We start from the raw sequence: 15,865 nt of genomic DNA, 5'->3' as shown, positions 1-15,865 counted from the left end.
CCTCTTGACAAGCTATTCTACATCTCTTGTCAACCACGGTTCCTTCACTCTCCCATCCTTACCCTGCCTCAATGGAACAAACCTATCCAGGACCCCATCAAGTACTCCCGAAACAACCTCCACATTGCCGTTGTGCACTTCCCCAAGAACATCTGTTCCCAATTTATGCTCCCAAGTTCCTGCCTAATAGCATCATATTCCCCCTCCTCCAATCAAATACTTTCTAATATTGTCTGCTCCTATCCCTCTCCAAGGCTATGGTAAAGGTCAAGGAGTTATGGTCACTATCTCCAAAATGCTCAACCACTGGGAGATCTGAAATCGGATCAGGCTCATTGCCTAGTACCAGGTCCAGAATGGCCTTTCCTCTAGTAGGCCTGTCCACATACTGTGTTAGGGATCTTTCCTGGACACACCAAACAAACTCTGCCTCATCTATCCCATTACACTAAGGAGGTGCCAATCAGTATTAGGGAAGTTGAAATCACCCATAACAACAACGGTGTTGTTTTTGCACCTCTCCAAAATCTGCTTCCTGATCTGCTCCTCAGCATCTCTGCTGCTATTGGGGGGTCTGTAGAATACTCCCAATAGAGTGAGCGCTCCCTTCCTGTTTCTGACTTCCACCCACACTGACTCAGTGGACGATTCCTCCAGGACGTTCTCCCTTTCTACAGCTATGACACTGTCCCTGATCAGCAAAGCCACTCCCCCACCTCTTTTACCTCCATCCCTGTCCCTTTTTAAACATCTAAACCCTGGAATGTCCAGCAGCCATCATGTTATAGTTCCATGTACTTACCCACGCTCTAAGTTCATCAGTCTTGTTCCTGATGCTTCTCGCATTATAGACACACTTCAGCCCATCCAACTGACTGCAATTTTGCCCTTTCAACTGCCTATCCTTCCTCACAGTCTTTCTACACTCTGCATCTACTTGTACACTAAATGCACCAACCTCTGACCTATCACTCTGGTTTCCACCCCCCTGCCAAACTAGTTTGAACCCTTCCCAACAGTTCCATCAAACCTGCCCGCAAGAATATTGGTCCCCCTCCAGTTCAGGTGTAACCCGTCCCTTTTGTATAGGTCGTACCTTCCCCAGAAGAGATACCAATGATCAATAAATCCGAACTCCTGCCCCCTGCACCAACTCCTCCTTGATCAGTAAGTTTGCGGATGACACGAAATTAGGAGGTGTTGTTGATAGTGGAGCAGGTTATCGTAGATTACTGGGGGATCTTGATCAGTTAGGGAAGTGGGCTGAGGAATAGCAAATGGATTTCAGTACAGATAAGTGTGAGGTGATGCATTTTGGAAAGTCAAACCAGCATAGGAGTTGTACTATGAATAATAGGGCACTAGGGAGTGTAATGGAACAGAGGGACCTAGGAGAACAAGTGCATAGTTCACTAAAAGCAGCGTCAAAGGTAAACACTGTGGTGAAAAAGGTGTTTGGCACGCTGGCCTTCATCATTCAGGGCACTGAGTATAGGAGTTGGGACATTACGTTGCAGTTGTACAAGATATTGGTGAGCACTTAGAGTACTCTGTACAGTTTTGGTCACCCTGTTATAGGAAAGACATGGTTAAACTGGAAAGAGTGCAGAAAAGATTTACGAGGATGTTGCCAGGACTAGAGGGCCTGAGTTACAGGGAGAGGTTGGCCAGGCTAGGTCTTTATTTTCTTGGCGTGCAGGAGAATGAGGGGTGATCTTATAGAGGTTTATAAAATCATGAGGGGCATAGATAAGGTGGATGATAGCAGTCTTTTCCCCAGGGAAGGGGAATCAAAAACTACGGGGCATAGATTTAGGGTGAGAGGGGAAAGATTTAAAAGCGACGAGGGGCAACTTTTTCCACACAGAGGGTGGTGAGTACATGGAACGAGCTGCCAGAGGAAGGGGTGAGGCAGGTACAACAGTGGCATGTAGGAAGCACTTGGACAGGTACATGGAGGGGCGGGGGTTAGAGGGATATGGGCCGAACGCAGGAAACTAGGACCAGCTGGGTGGGCACTGTGGTCAGCATGGACTGGTTGGGCCGAAGGGCCTGTATCCGTGCTGTATGAATCTACAACTGAATACCTTTAAAAGAATAATTTGATTGGATTTGTGAATAGGAAGTCATATTTGACTAATCTTTGAGATTATGACAATATTAACTAAACCAGCGGATGTGGTGTACAAGGGGTCCCTGAGTTACAAATGACCAAAGTTACAGAAATCCGATTTTACTCAAATTTTCCCATACATTTTCAAATAATTTTTCTAGCTAGTAATAATAATATGTTTCAAAGTATTCAGAAATGAGTGGCTACAGTATATATTCCATTATTTTAATTCTGGGTAGCGTTTGGTGATTATTAAATTAAATTATACCAAGTGTACGTCGAGCAATTTGGGTAGCTATAGAAAGCAGATATTTCTCACATGGAGACATTGGCTTACGGATAGTACTCAGATATAGAACCTTGCTGGAACCTGGGGACTGCCTGTATTTAGATTTCTGGAAGGCATTCAATAAGGTTACACACAGCGTAGACCATGGAAACAGGCTCTCTGAGTCCACGCCAGTCACCAACCACCCATTTACACTACTCCTACATTAAAACCATTTTGTATCCTCCCCACATTCTCTTCAACTCCCCACAGATTCCACCACTTCCCTACACACTACGTGCAATTTACAATGGCCAATTAACCTATCAACCTGCCCACCTTCGGGATGTGGGAGGAAACCAGAGCACCCAGAAGAAACCCATGCAGTCACAGGGAGAACATGCAAAATCCACACAGACAACAAGGTCAGGGGTGAACACGGGTCTCTGGCACTGTGTGACAGTGGCTGTACTGGCTGCGCCACTGGTAACCTTTATTCTGAGGGTGTTTGAACGTATAAATCGCTGATGACACCACTGTTATTGGTAGAATCTTAGATGGCGACGAGGAGCGAGATAGATCGGCTGGTTGAGTGGTTCATAACAACAACCTCAAGCTCAACATCAGCAAGACCAAGGAATTGTTTGGGGATTTCAGGAAAGGGAAGCCAGGAGAACACACACCAGTCCCCATTGAGGGGTCAACAGTGGAAAGGGTGAGCTGCTTCAAGTTCCTGGGTGTCAACATCTTGGAGGATCTATCCTGGGCCAAACACATTGATGCAATCACCAAGGCAGCATGCCAGCGGCTCTACTTTGTTTGGAGTTTGAGGAGATTTGGTACATCATTGAAGACTCTTACAAACTTCTACAGATGTATGGTGGAGAGCATTTGGACTGCTTGCATCACAGCCTGGTATGGAGACTCCAATGCACAGGACAGCAAGAGGCTGCAGAGGGTTGTAGACTCAGCCAGCTCCATCATGGACACAACCCTTCCCACCATCGAGGACATCTTTAAGAGGCAATACTGCAAGAATGCGGCATCCATCACTAAGGACTAGGGACATGCCCTCTTCTCGTTACTACCGTCAGGGAGGACGGTACAAAAGTCTGAAGCCCCATGCTCAACAATTCAGAAACAACTTCTTCCCCTCTGCAATCAGGTTTCCATGAACCCATGAACACTCCCTTGTTATTCCTCTTGTTTTGCACTATTTATTTTTGTAATTTATAGTAATTTTATGTCTTTACACTCTACTGCTGCTGCAAAACAACACATTTCATGTCATTTAAGTTGGTGATAATAAATCTGATTCTGAATCCCAGCACTGACTGCCCAGCGAATGAAGGAGTAAAATTCAACCTGGTGTGTTTCTTATTTGAGGAATCACAACTCCCTCTGAACATCCACATTCATTAAACTCACACCATTTTGCTTTTATGCTCTCTGTACCAATGTGGACGCCCTCACACTTCCCCATATTATACTTCATCTGCCATCGTTTTGCCCGCTCACTTAACTGGTCTACGTCTCTTTGCTTTCTTATTTACCTCTGCAGCATTGGCAAACCTGGATACAACGTCATCTCACTCACAGACAGAGATTGTACACAGGTGCATCCCTGAGGTAACACACTGCTCACAGTTTGCTAATCTGACTCTGGTTTCTGTTGTTGTCCAGTCCTCTATCTTTGCTGACATAGTATGCCCAACACTGTGAGATCTTATCTTGTGCAGTAACTTTTCACGTAGCTATTTATCACGTGCCTTCTGCAAATCCAAAACACTACATCTACTGGTTCCATTTCATCCACCCTGCTCATTACATTCTCAAAGAATTCTAATAAAATTACAAAATAATATTTCCCTTTGACAAAATCTCATCGACTCTGCTGAATGCTATTACAACTTTCTAAGTGCCTTGCTACTATGTCGTTAATTATGAACTGCAGCGTTTTCCTGACGACAGATTAGGTTGACAGCCAACTACTTCCTCCTTTCTTTCATCCTGATTTCTTAAACATTTGTGGCTTTCCAATCTGTTGGTACCTTCCTTGGATTGACGGAATTTTGAAAGATCACAATCAATATATTCACCATCTCCGCAGCTATTTCTCTTAAGACCCAGGATGAAGGTCATCAGGTCCAAGGGATGCCAATTTAAGTCCTATTAGTTTCCGCTGCCCTATCTATTCCTCTCATAATTTTCTAAGCTTCTATCAGGTCACCCCTCAGCCTCCTTCGTTCTAGGTAAAACAAGTCCAGCCAATCCAAACTCTCTCCCATAACTAAAGTCCTCCAATCCAGGCAACATCCTGGTGAATTTCCTCTGCACTCTCCCCAGAGTAATCACATCCTTCCTAGAGTGTGGTGCCAGAACTGCACACAATAATACAAGTGCAGCCTAACCAGTGTTTTGTAAAGTTGCAGCATAACGTCCCAACTCTGATATTCTATGCCCGAGCTATGAAGGCAAGTATGCCACGCCTTCTCCACCACCCTATCCAGAGGAGGAGGATGAGGGGAGACATGATAGAGGTATACAAGATATTGAGAGGAATAGATAGAGTGGACAACCAGCGCCTCTTTCCCAGGGCACCAATGCTCAAAACAAGAGGACATGGCTTTAAGGTAATGGGTGGGAAGTTCAAGGGAGACGTCAGAGGGAGGTTTTTCACCCAGAGAGTGGTTGGTGCATGGAATGTGCTGCCTGGGGTGGTGGTGGAGGCAGATACATTGGACAAGTTCAAGAGATTGTTAGATGAGCTTATGGAGGAATTTAAGATACAGGGATATGTGGGAGGAAGGGGTTGGATAGTCTTAGGTGTGGTTTGAAGGGCGGCACAACATGGTGGGCCAAAGGGCCTGTATTGTGCCGTATTGTTCTATGGTTCTATCCACCTGTGTTGCCACTTTCATGGAACAATGGCCTTAGACCTCCAGGGGTCTCAGCCCACCAACATTCCTGAGCACACTACCATTTACTGTACATGTCCTACCCCTATTAGTCTTCCCAAAATGCATCACCTCACACTTAGAGTCATAGAGCAACACAGCATAAATACAGGCCCTTCGGCCCAACCGGTCTGTGCCTACCATGATGCTCACCCAACTCGTCCCAATTTCCTGTGTTCGGCCCATATCCCTCCAGGTACCCATCCAAGTGCTTCTTAAATGATACTGTTGTATCTGCCTCACCCACTTCCTCTGGCAGCTCGTTCCATATACTCACCACCCTCTGCATGAAAAAGTTGCCCCTCAGGTCCCTTTTAAATCTCTCCCCTCTCACCCTAAACCCTATTCTCCTTAGTTTTGAACACCCCTACCCTGGCGAAAAGACTGTTACCGTCCACTTTATCTATACCTCTCATAATTTTAAACACTTCTATAAGGTCACCCTTCATTCTCCTACGTTCCAAGGAATAAAGACCCAGCCTGTCCAACCTCTCCCTGTAACTCAGGCCCTCGAGTCCTGGCAACATCCTCGTAAATCTTCTCTGCACTCTTCCCAGTTTAATCACGTCTTTCCTATAATAGGGTGACCAAAACTGTACACAGTGCTCCAAGTGTGGCCTTGCCAACGACTTATACGACTGCAACATAATGTCCCACCTCCTATATTCAATTCCCTGACTGACGAAGGCCAGGGTGCTGAACGCCTTTTTCACTACGGCAAGTATGCCGTACGTCTTCTTTACCACCCTATCTACTTGTGTTGCTACTTTCAGGAAGCTGTGGACTTGCACCCCAAGATCCCTCTGTACGTCAAAACTAGATTACCCCTTCGTCAGGTAATGATTCAATTGGACCATCTGCACAAATATCATGGCTACTACAGTAGGTCAGAAGCTGAATATGCTGCAGTTGGCAACTTCTGACACTCCAAAACTTTTCCAGCATCTACAAGGCATGTCGGGAATGTGATAAATATTCTCCACTTGCCTGGATAACAGCAGTTCTAACAACTCTCAACAAACTTGACAGCATCCAGGACAAAGTAGTCCAGCTTGACTTGTACCTCATTCATCAATGTAAACACATTACCCTTCCACTAAAAGCAGTGGTTTAAGCATGCACCATGTACGAAATGCCCAGGCTACTCTACAGCACACTGCAAACCAGCAATCTCTACCTTCAGGAAGGACAAGGGCAGCAGGCACAGGGGAACATCATTTCCTGCAAGTTGCACACCATCCTGACTTAGAAATATATCACCGGTTCTCCATCGTTGCTTGGTCTAAATCCTGGAACTCCCTCCATGGGAGCATGTACACCAGGATTAGAGCGGATCAAGGTGATAGCTCACCACCACCCTTTCAAGGCAATAACCATTGGCCTAGCTGGACACCACATCCCATAAATCAGAAACAGTAGAGGTGAATTGTACAGATAAGGAGCTAGAGAGGATTGGAAAGGAGTTTTCAGAGAACAAGACCAAGGTGGCTGCTAAGAGTTGGTCAATACTTTCAGGAACAAGTTTACTCATATTTATCTACCTTTGCATGAAGCCACCAGTAAATTATAAATCCATTTTATTTGAAGAAGAAATAAAGGAGAAAAATGCAGGTGCATCACAGTTTGGTACGGCAACTGTCCTGCCCAAGAATGCAAGAAATTGCAGAGAGTTGTGAACGCAGCCCAGTCTATCACGAAAACCAGCCTTCCCTCCACTGACTCTGTCTACATTTCCCACTACCTTGGGAAAGCAGCCAACATTATCAAGGACCCTTCCCACCCTGGTCATTCTTTCTTCTCCCCTCTCACATCGGGCAGAAGATACAAGAGCTTGAGAATCCATACCACCAGGCTCAAGGACAGCTTCTATCCCACTGTTACAGACTCTTGAATGGACCTCTTATACAATAAATATGAACTCTTGATCTCTCAATCTACCTTGTCATGGCCCTTGCACTTTACCTGCACTGCACTTTCTCTGGAACTGTAACACTATATTCTGCATTCTGTTTTGTTTTCCTTCTGTACTACCTTGATGTTACTATATAAAAAGTGTGCATAATTTTTTTAATATACTTTTCTTGCAAATGCTAATTATACAATGCTTTGTGCCTGTGATGCTGCTGCAGATAAGTTTTTCATTGCACCTGCACATACATGCACTTGTGCATACGACAATAAACTCGACTTTGACTTTGTATGGAATGATAAGATAAGACAAGATATTTATTTATTAGTCACACGTACATCGAAACACACAGTGAAATATGTCTTTTTGTGTTACTGAGAATGTGCTGGGGGCAGCCCGCAAGTGTTGCCACTCTTCCGGCGCCAACATAGCATGCCCACAGCTCCTAACCCGTACGTCTTTGGAATGTGGGAGGAAACCGGAGCACCCGGAGGAAACCCACGCAGACACGGGGAGAACGTACAAACTCCTTACAGGCAGCAGTGGGAATTGAACCCAGGTCGCTGGCACTGTAATAGCGTTACGCTAACTGCTATGCTACTGTGCCGTTATGCGATCGTCTGGATGGCACGCAAACAAAAGCTTTTTACTATATCTCAGTACACATGACAATAATAAACCAATTACCAAATGAGCAAAAGAAAATGAAAACTTTCACTGCTCTCACTCAGAATTAACAGGATGAGCGCAGTGATTTAGAAACTGAAAACCTATTACGGGCAAACAAAGCCAGCTGCTGAACTTACCAGTGGATTTTATCTCCCGTACATAGTTGCTGGGGAACCATCCTGACCTTCCTTTGAATGAGCCTTCCCACCATCCTCCATCTTCAATTCGAGTGACATATAGAATGTCACCCTTTGAGAATGAGAGCTCATCCTCGTTGTTCTGCTTGAAGTTGAACTTGGCTTTCACCACCAGCTGATGGCTCCCATTCTCAGTCATGTCCTGGAATAAACACACATTACCCATCAGCCACATAGTTTAGTGAAGTGCTCAGAGAGTTGGAACAGGAAAGCACCAGAACAGGAGAAGGCCATTCAGCTTCTTGTCCCTGTTGTACTCCTTAAGACCATGGCTGACTTACCCATCTTAACCATTGGATCTCTTTACACCTTCAGTTAAATCGATCAATAGCAAATAAAAACACAAATGTTTACCTGGGGTTCAAAAGTATTGTTAGCATTTTTTAAGCCCAGTAATCAAGGATAACCCATCAAAATGAACTTTAGAAACACACTGCACAGAAGACCATTCACCCCACTGCACCTGGGCTGGCTCTATGAAAGTACGAGCATGTTTGCCACTTATTGAAATAACATTGTGGATAAATGTCCACTATATGAAAATTAAGGATTGCATTTACTCTAATCTTGGCTTAGTTGGGAATAATTTCCACACAAGCAGGGCAGGGTGTAAGATCGATAATACAACCTAAAGCCTCGTCAAAGATTGGAACTGGTTTATTATTGTCACTTGTACCGAAGTACAGTGAAAAACTTGTCTTGCATACCGTTCATACAGATCAATTCATTACATAGTGCATGGAGGTAATACAGGGTAAAACAATACAGAATGCAGAGTAAAGTGTCACAGCTACAGAGGAAGTTCAGTGCAGGTAGACAATAGGGTGCAAGGTCATAACAAGGTAGATTGTGAGGTCAAAAGACCATCTTATTGTATAAGGGAACTGTTCAATACTCTTATCACTGTGGGATAGAAGCTGTCCTTGAGCCTTGTGGTATGTGCCCTCAGGCTCCTGTATCTTCTGCCTGATGGGAGAGAGGAGAAGAGAATGTCCTGGGTGGGTGGGGTCTTTGATAAGGCTGGCTGATGATTTCCTTGGAACTTCTGAACCCCAATTTAACCTGCATTTGAAGAGGATTAATTTTCAGGGCTTAAGGAAAAAGGCTGGGGTGTAAGAGTAACATCGCCAGCCTTCACAGGGTAGCATGTGATGGGCTGAATGGCTTTCTTCTGCCCTGTAAGGTTCTATGATTCTTGAAGGGTGCAAGCATTGGTTTCAGCTCAGAATTTTGCCCTCAGCTTAGTTTAACATCAAAGCAATTTTGCTGAACTGTCTGCAAACCTCAAGCAGTGTGGCTATTTCTGAACCAGTACAAGCTCTGGCAATTGCTCAGACTGACATTCAGGGTGACCCACGTACATTATTCAGGGATGGCTGGGAATTGTAACTATTTATGAGAATTGACTTGGAAACCTTGAGAGAATAAGTAAACCCTGTATCATTGGCAAGGCTGGAGAGCAATATAAAAGCAATCATTTAAACAATATGCACCGCACCATAATAAGAATATTCATTATTCATTTCCTAGTGAAGGAGTTAGAAGGACATCTAAGTACATATTGGCTGCATGTATCTGGGTGATTGGGGAAAAAATAGGGGACTTGGGAATGTCAAATTTTGAGGAAGTTGAGGCCTGAACATCACTTAGTCATTATAAGATCCATTAGGGGCTTTCATCGAGTGTTCTTTATGCAGCAAGGAGGACGTAGAACGTAGAACTCACTCTCAGATGTAAAAGGCAGAGGGGCATTTAAAGAAAATCCGGATAAACACAAGGAAAGAGAAAGTGAAATGTATGTAGCTGGAGCAAGAGGAAGCTTATATGGAGCTTAAATACTGGCGGGGCCGATGGCCTGTAAAACTCTGGGTAGACGTGCATATATTAGAACAACAATTGCTACATGACAAAAACAAAAGCAGCATTGTTTCTCAAAAAGAATGAGATGTATTCACTGTAACTCAGCTTCCTTTCAACCAGCTTTTGAAGGAGATACGTTACCAGGTTTTTTGACTGCCTCCGCAGAGTCCTGGCTGCTTTTGTGGCTGGTGCTTGTGTGCTGCTCGAGGAATTAGCCGAGTTACTGTGATTGAATGAGAAAGAGGAGCATGTCCTTCCACTCCCTCGTTCTAAATGAAAACAAACAAAAACATCTGAAGGTGGTGAATGTGGCTGCCGATCGCTTCTCGCAAGCAGAAGACTGTTATCTGTCAGCACATTTTATATTCTTTCATAAAGCCTCAGCTTGGCTCAGAAATAAAAAAAACATGTTCTTCCTTTCTGCAGCAATGCTAATCTGCAATTATTCCAAGTTCAAGGGCATGCATCAGATTTTTAAGGTTGCTGTGTGGAATGTGGGCATTGGCGGCAGACTAGCACTTATCCCCATCCCCAGGTTCCCTGAGGTGGTGGTGACACTCTGCATTGTGTATTTGTAGGATCCTGGTTTCATTTTGGATGAACTCTGATCAGAGCTGAGGAACTGAGAACTATGGGGAACTGGCACAGAAGAGGAGATGGGGCCAGCTTACATCAGGCATGATCAGAGTGAATGGTGGGGCAGGTTTGATGGCAGGTGGCCTACTCCTGCTCCTGTTTTCTTGTGTTCTGCAGAGGTGACTTCCTAAAAAAACATGGAATGAAACAAAGTTCGAAGAAGCTGCAAGCACTATGACTCATATGGTCACCAGTGTTCTGCTCTGGAGGGAAGTGGTGAGATTTAAGCAGAGAGGAAGTAATGCTAAACTCTCCAAAGCTCATGGCAGAGATCAGAGTTTAATGCTCCTATTCAGTATTGACCATTTCTAGTCTCAAGGAAATGCTAGTCAATTACACAAATTCTACTACTGACATACACTGGCAACTTTTCTACCAGTAACTGGAACTCAAAACTGGGTAACGGAGTGTTTCCCCAGTGTAGACTTCAGATGCAGAGATTCCCAATCAGTTCTCATTCTAGAATCCACAGCATTCTATAACGCTTCTGTGTTCTCACTTGGGCTCAGTGGCTCCTCGGGCAGCACTCATCAAGTCAGGGGTTGTGGTCCCACTCCAGAGACACGCACATAATCCAGACTGACGACCTCAGTACTGCACTGAGGGAGTGCTGCACACTCATAGGGGCAGTGTTTCAGCTGAGCTGTCGAAGCGCCTTCAGGTGGACTTAAAAGATGCAATGACGCTGTTTCAACAGAGCACAAGGCAGTTCTCCAAGTGACCTGGGCAATATTCATCTTTCAACAGATATTACTAAAGGAGATGATTAGTCATAGGCACATCACCAAGCACTGAAGATTTGTTCAAAACTGCAATTTGATTTCCCAAACAATGAGTGCACCACGAAAAGACTTTGCTTTGGGATGGCCAAGGTATAACGTTTGCTAATCACTTCATCTCTCTCAGTTGGTGCTCTGCAGCTGATGCATGGTGACTAAGCTCTGACAATTGGTGGAAACTAAATTTGTTGGTCACACAACTATTGAAAAGCAAAAAAAATGCAGATGCTGGTAATCTGAAATAAAAAACAGGAAATGCTGGAAATTCTCAGCAGCTCACACAGCATATGATCAAAGGTCAGCGGCCTGAAACATTGATTCTGTTTCTCTCTATACATGACCTACGTAATTACTGAACTTACAACAAGGTACCTTCAAAAGCAACCAGTTGGATAGAAAATATTATTCTGGCTAACTTCTTCCACCTTCCTACAAGCAAACCAACCTCTAAGTAAACACACCTCCACTGCAGAGAAGAGTTGTTGCACAATGATTGTGCAACCTTTCCTTCGAGGTTGTGGTTTGACCAATGTGCATGCCCCTGCGTGAACAACTAATGCAGGGCACACTGCCCACCAGACAGACTGATGGTTCAGTGACATTTTTCCCTTCCGTTTCTGGAGTGCAGGTGTGGCTGCCTTTGTCACCACTGTGAGGTGATGATGGTAGACTGCCTTCTAGAACTGCTCCAGTTGTTTTCCACTATTGTTTTATACAACGGATTGTCTAATTTGACCATAAGACAAAGTTAAAACTTATTGAAAAGGGTAAAGAAAAAACTACATCTGCAGGATATAAAAACAGAGAATTCTGGAAATACACAGGAAGCCAGGAAGTATCTGTGAAGAGATAAATTCATGTTTCAGGTCAATGACCTGTCATCAGTTAGCTACACTGGTGTGGGTCAGAAGACAAATCGTGGCCTAGGGCTGGTCTCCCTCCACAAAGGATAGTCGTCAATGTTGGTTTCTGTGACCTGAGCAATATCTTCACAAACACACAGCTGAGAGCACATTCCGCTCCCCTCCCCTCCCCCCCCCACCCACACGTTTTTAGTGTTTTCTTTGGAAATATCAGCAGCTGGTAAGTACAATTTTCCACAGCCTTGACAGAACTTACTCCTGCAAACCCAGTTCTTTTCTCAAAGAAGGAAATGATGACAAGGTCGAGTCATGAACTTCCTGGTTACTGACTTGAGGAACAAAAGGACAGGAACAGCCACTGAACTCTGTGCTTAAATTGCTGTAACACAATATGTTATTTCTGCTTTGCCATAAAAGCAGACTCTGCCTGCAAATAGATTTACTTACAGTATTGTGACCTGCCCGGTGAACTGTGATACAAGAGCAGGGGAGATGGACTACTTGAGGAACTTCTCCCAAGAGCTGCACAACCATGGTAGGCCAAATGGCCTCCTCCTGTACTCTATTAGTACTCTGAGACAACTCAAACTTACCCCAAATCAATAATGTTTCTTAGTCAAAACATTTTAAATTAATCCCCACAATTCCTGGAGATTGATGATTAACTTTACAACTGCATTTAAACAAAATATTAAGTTTACCTTAAGGAAATTCCATTTGGCCTAACTGTGTCCATCTGGGCTATCCATGTGAATTATTTTCACTTCCCAGCCCTTGGCTGGCCTGATGTCTCAGCAATCCTCATCCAGATACTTCTCAAATATAATGACAGTTCTGCTTTTCAGGCAGTGAGTTCCAGATCCTCATTGACCATTGAGTAATAATATTCTCTAAACTCCCTACCCATATTTCTACCAATTACATTAAACCTATAGAGTTATACAGCACAGAAACAGGCCCTTTAACCCAACTGGTCCATGCCGACCAAGGTGCCTTCCTGAGGTACTCTTGTTTGCCTGCATTTGGCCCATATCCCTTTAAACTTTTCCTATCCATATACCTGATGAAATGTCTTTTAAATGTTGTAATTGTACCTGCCTCCACCACTTCCTCTGGCAGCTCAATCCATGTACCCACCATCCTCTGTGTGAAAAACTTGCCTCAGGTCCCCTTTAGGTCTTTCCCCTCTCACCTTAAACCTGTGCCCTCTAGCTTTAGACTCCCTACCTTGGAAAAAAGACCATGACCATCCAACTTTATTTACGCCCCTCATAATTTTATAAACTTCTACAAGGTCACCCCTCAGCCTCTTTCGGTCCAGAGAGAACAGTCCCAGCCAATCAGTCTCTCCTTATAACTCAAGCTCTCCAGTCCTGGTGACATCTTTCTGGATCTTTTCTGCCCCCTCTCCAGCTTAATCACATCCTTCCCATAGTACAGAGACCAAACTGCAGCTCAGTTATTGTCTGCTCGACAAAGGGAAATTGGTTCATGTTCACTCTGTTCACAACTCGTTTAACAAATCTCTCAGTCTCCCTTCTCTATGGAAAACCTCCCGGACATAATTTTCTTCAGAGCTAAAACTTGCCAGTTCTGGCAACCAAACAAGGTTGCAATTAGAACAATCCATCATCTGGGATCTAAGGCTGTGAACCTAAGGGAGAAATCCTCAAGTTCCCGTCCATCAATAGCTTGGCTACTCTGTATTTCAATTCTATATGCATGCCTTACACCTGGCATTTATATAGCAACTTTAGCGTTGTAAGATAACCTACAGCATTAAAAACCTGGCATCCTGCTACATCAGATGATGGAAGAGCAAGTGACCAAAAACTCAATCAAAGAGCTGAGTTCAAGGAAGCAATTTAAAGCAGAGGGAAAGGGGTGGACCTTAAGGGACGGATGCTCCTTCATAGCTCCCACTTCCTTTTTTGCGCTGTGGGAAACTAACAACCAGTCCTGATCCAGCACCTTTCAATAGGGGAATGGATAAAATGACTGAAGGGGATAAGTACACAGAGCTATGTATTATAATTAAACAGCTCCTTCAAAGAACTAGCACCAGCTTGATGGCCTGAATAACCTCCTCCCGTGTTGTCAGATCTAATGTGCAGAGGTCAGTGGGATGAAACTAAATATACACTAGGCCTTCAAACTTTGACCATCACTGGAGGTTGTCATTCCTTGAGAAAGAAGCCAGAGGAAATCAGGAATGCAGACAAGGCTAATTTGGACTACTGTAGATATCTGAACCACATCCAAGTTGCATGATCAGCTTATATCATTTACAATAAAATATCCCAATGCACTCACAGAGGCTTTATTCAACAAAAATGGACAATAAGTCATATACAACTGACCAACAGTTTTAATCTGAATCTGGAATAAGATTTAAATCCAATTTTTTTTTAAAAGTACGACAGAGGTGTGAGAGATGGAGAAGTTTAGGGAGGAAGTTCTGGAGCTCAGGGCCACAGCAGCTGAAGGCACTGCTGCCTGTGATGGAACATAGAACAGAACAGTACAGCACAGTGCAGTACAGGCCCTTTGGCCCACCATGTTGTGCCAACCTATATAAACCTCCTCCACGATCAATCTAACCTTTCCCTCCTACACAGCCCAAAACTCTCCATTTTTCTTACTTCCACATGCCAATCCAAGAGTCTTTTACATGTCCCTATTGTATCAGCCTCTACCACCACCCCGGCAATGTGTTCCAAGCACCCACCACTCTCAGTGTAAAGAACCTACCTCTGACATCTCCCCTAAAGTTTCCTCCTCTGACAAACTGATGTCCTCTGGTATTGGCTATTGCCGCCCTGGGGAAAAGATGCTGGCTGTCCACTCTATCGATGCCTCTCATAACCTTATACACCTCTGTCAAGTCGTCTCTCATCCTGTGTTACTCCAAAGAGAAAAGCCCTAGCTCTCTCAACCTCTCCTCACATGTTCTCTAATCCAAGCAGCACCCTCTCTAAAGCCCCCACATCCTTCCTAAAATGAGGTGACCAGAACTGTTGATAGAAAGATTAACATGGTAAGTGATCAAGAAGGCAGAATAGCTTATGTCTGGAGATCACAGTGGGTTGTAGGGCTTGGACAGATGACAGAGATGGGGAGAGGTAAGGCAGTGAAGGGATGAGAACTTTACAATCAAGTCCCTTCTGCCCGTGTAGGTCAGTGGGCAGTGGGGGGATTTTGAATAGGTGAGTTGAGTTTACGCAAAGGCCACAGCTTGTGCCTTCCTCAGCAGGAAATTCAATCACTGCTTTTGAATAAAATGGAAAAGAGAAAACAGAATACCTGTTGGAAGTTGAAGTAAGACAGAACTGCAGAAGCTGCCTTTCATTCATAAAAATAAAACATGAGCCCTTGACGTACACCGAGGTAACACATTCTGAAGCAGGAGCAGAGAAACAAGCACAGAATGTTGAACTTGTTCTTAAATACTGCCACCCCAGACCCTCCCACAACTACATCTCTGCAAACCACCAGTCAAACTGTCGACTGACAAATATGTGATTAACTGTGCGTTACTGCACAGTTGACTAATAACTTTCGAAAACCATTCTTGAAGCACACTTTGGATGCTGCAAAATGCCCTGCCACACCTC

At 44.3% G+C, this 15,865-nt stretch overlaps 1 protein-coding gene across 3 annotated transcripts in view; it reads right to left on the bottom strand.

Annotated features, from left to right (window-relative positions):
* The window catches only part of arhgef6 (Rac/Cdc42 guanine nucleotide exchange factor (GEF) 6), a 141,562-nt gene that overhangs the window by 73,290 nt on the left and 52,407 nt on the right, over positions 1–15,865 (bottom strand). For all 3 annotated transcript variants that reach the window (XM_052022159.1, XM_052022161.1, XM_052022160.1), the window contains exons 4-5: positions 10,115–10,242; positions 8,054–8,255 (exon numbers count right to left, since the gene is read on the bottom strand). In XM_052022159.1, the coding sequence (XP_051878119.1) occupies positions 8,054–8,255; positions 10,115–10,242 (330 nt within the window). The remainder of the gene's footprint in view (positions 1–8,053; positions 8,256–10,114; positions 10,243–15,865) is intronic.

The sequence above is a fragment of the Pristis pectinata genome, chromosome 8 (assembly GCF_009764475.1).
Source record: "Pristis pectinata isolate sPriPec2 chromosome 8, sPriPec2.1.pri, whole genome shotgun sequence".
Taxonomy (NCBI): Eukaryota; Metazoa; Chordata; class Chondrichthyes; order Rhinopristiformes; family Pristidae; genus Pristis; species Pristis pectinata.
Note: the sequence above shows the minus strand (reverse complement) of the source record. Positions and strands in the feature narration are given on the sequence as shown.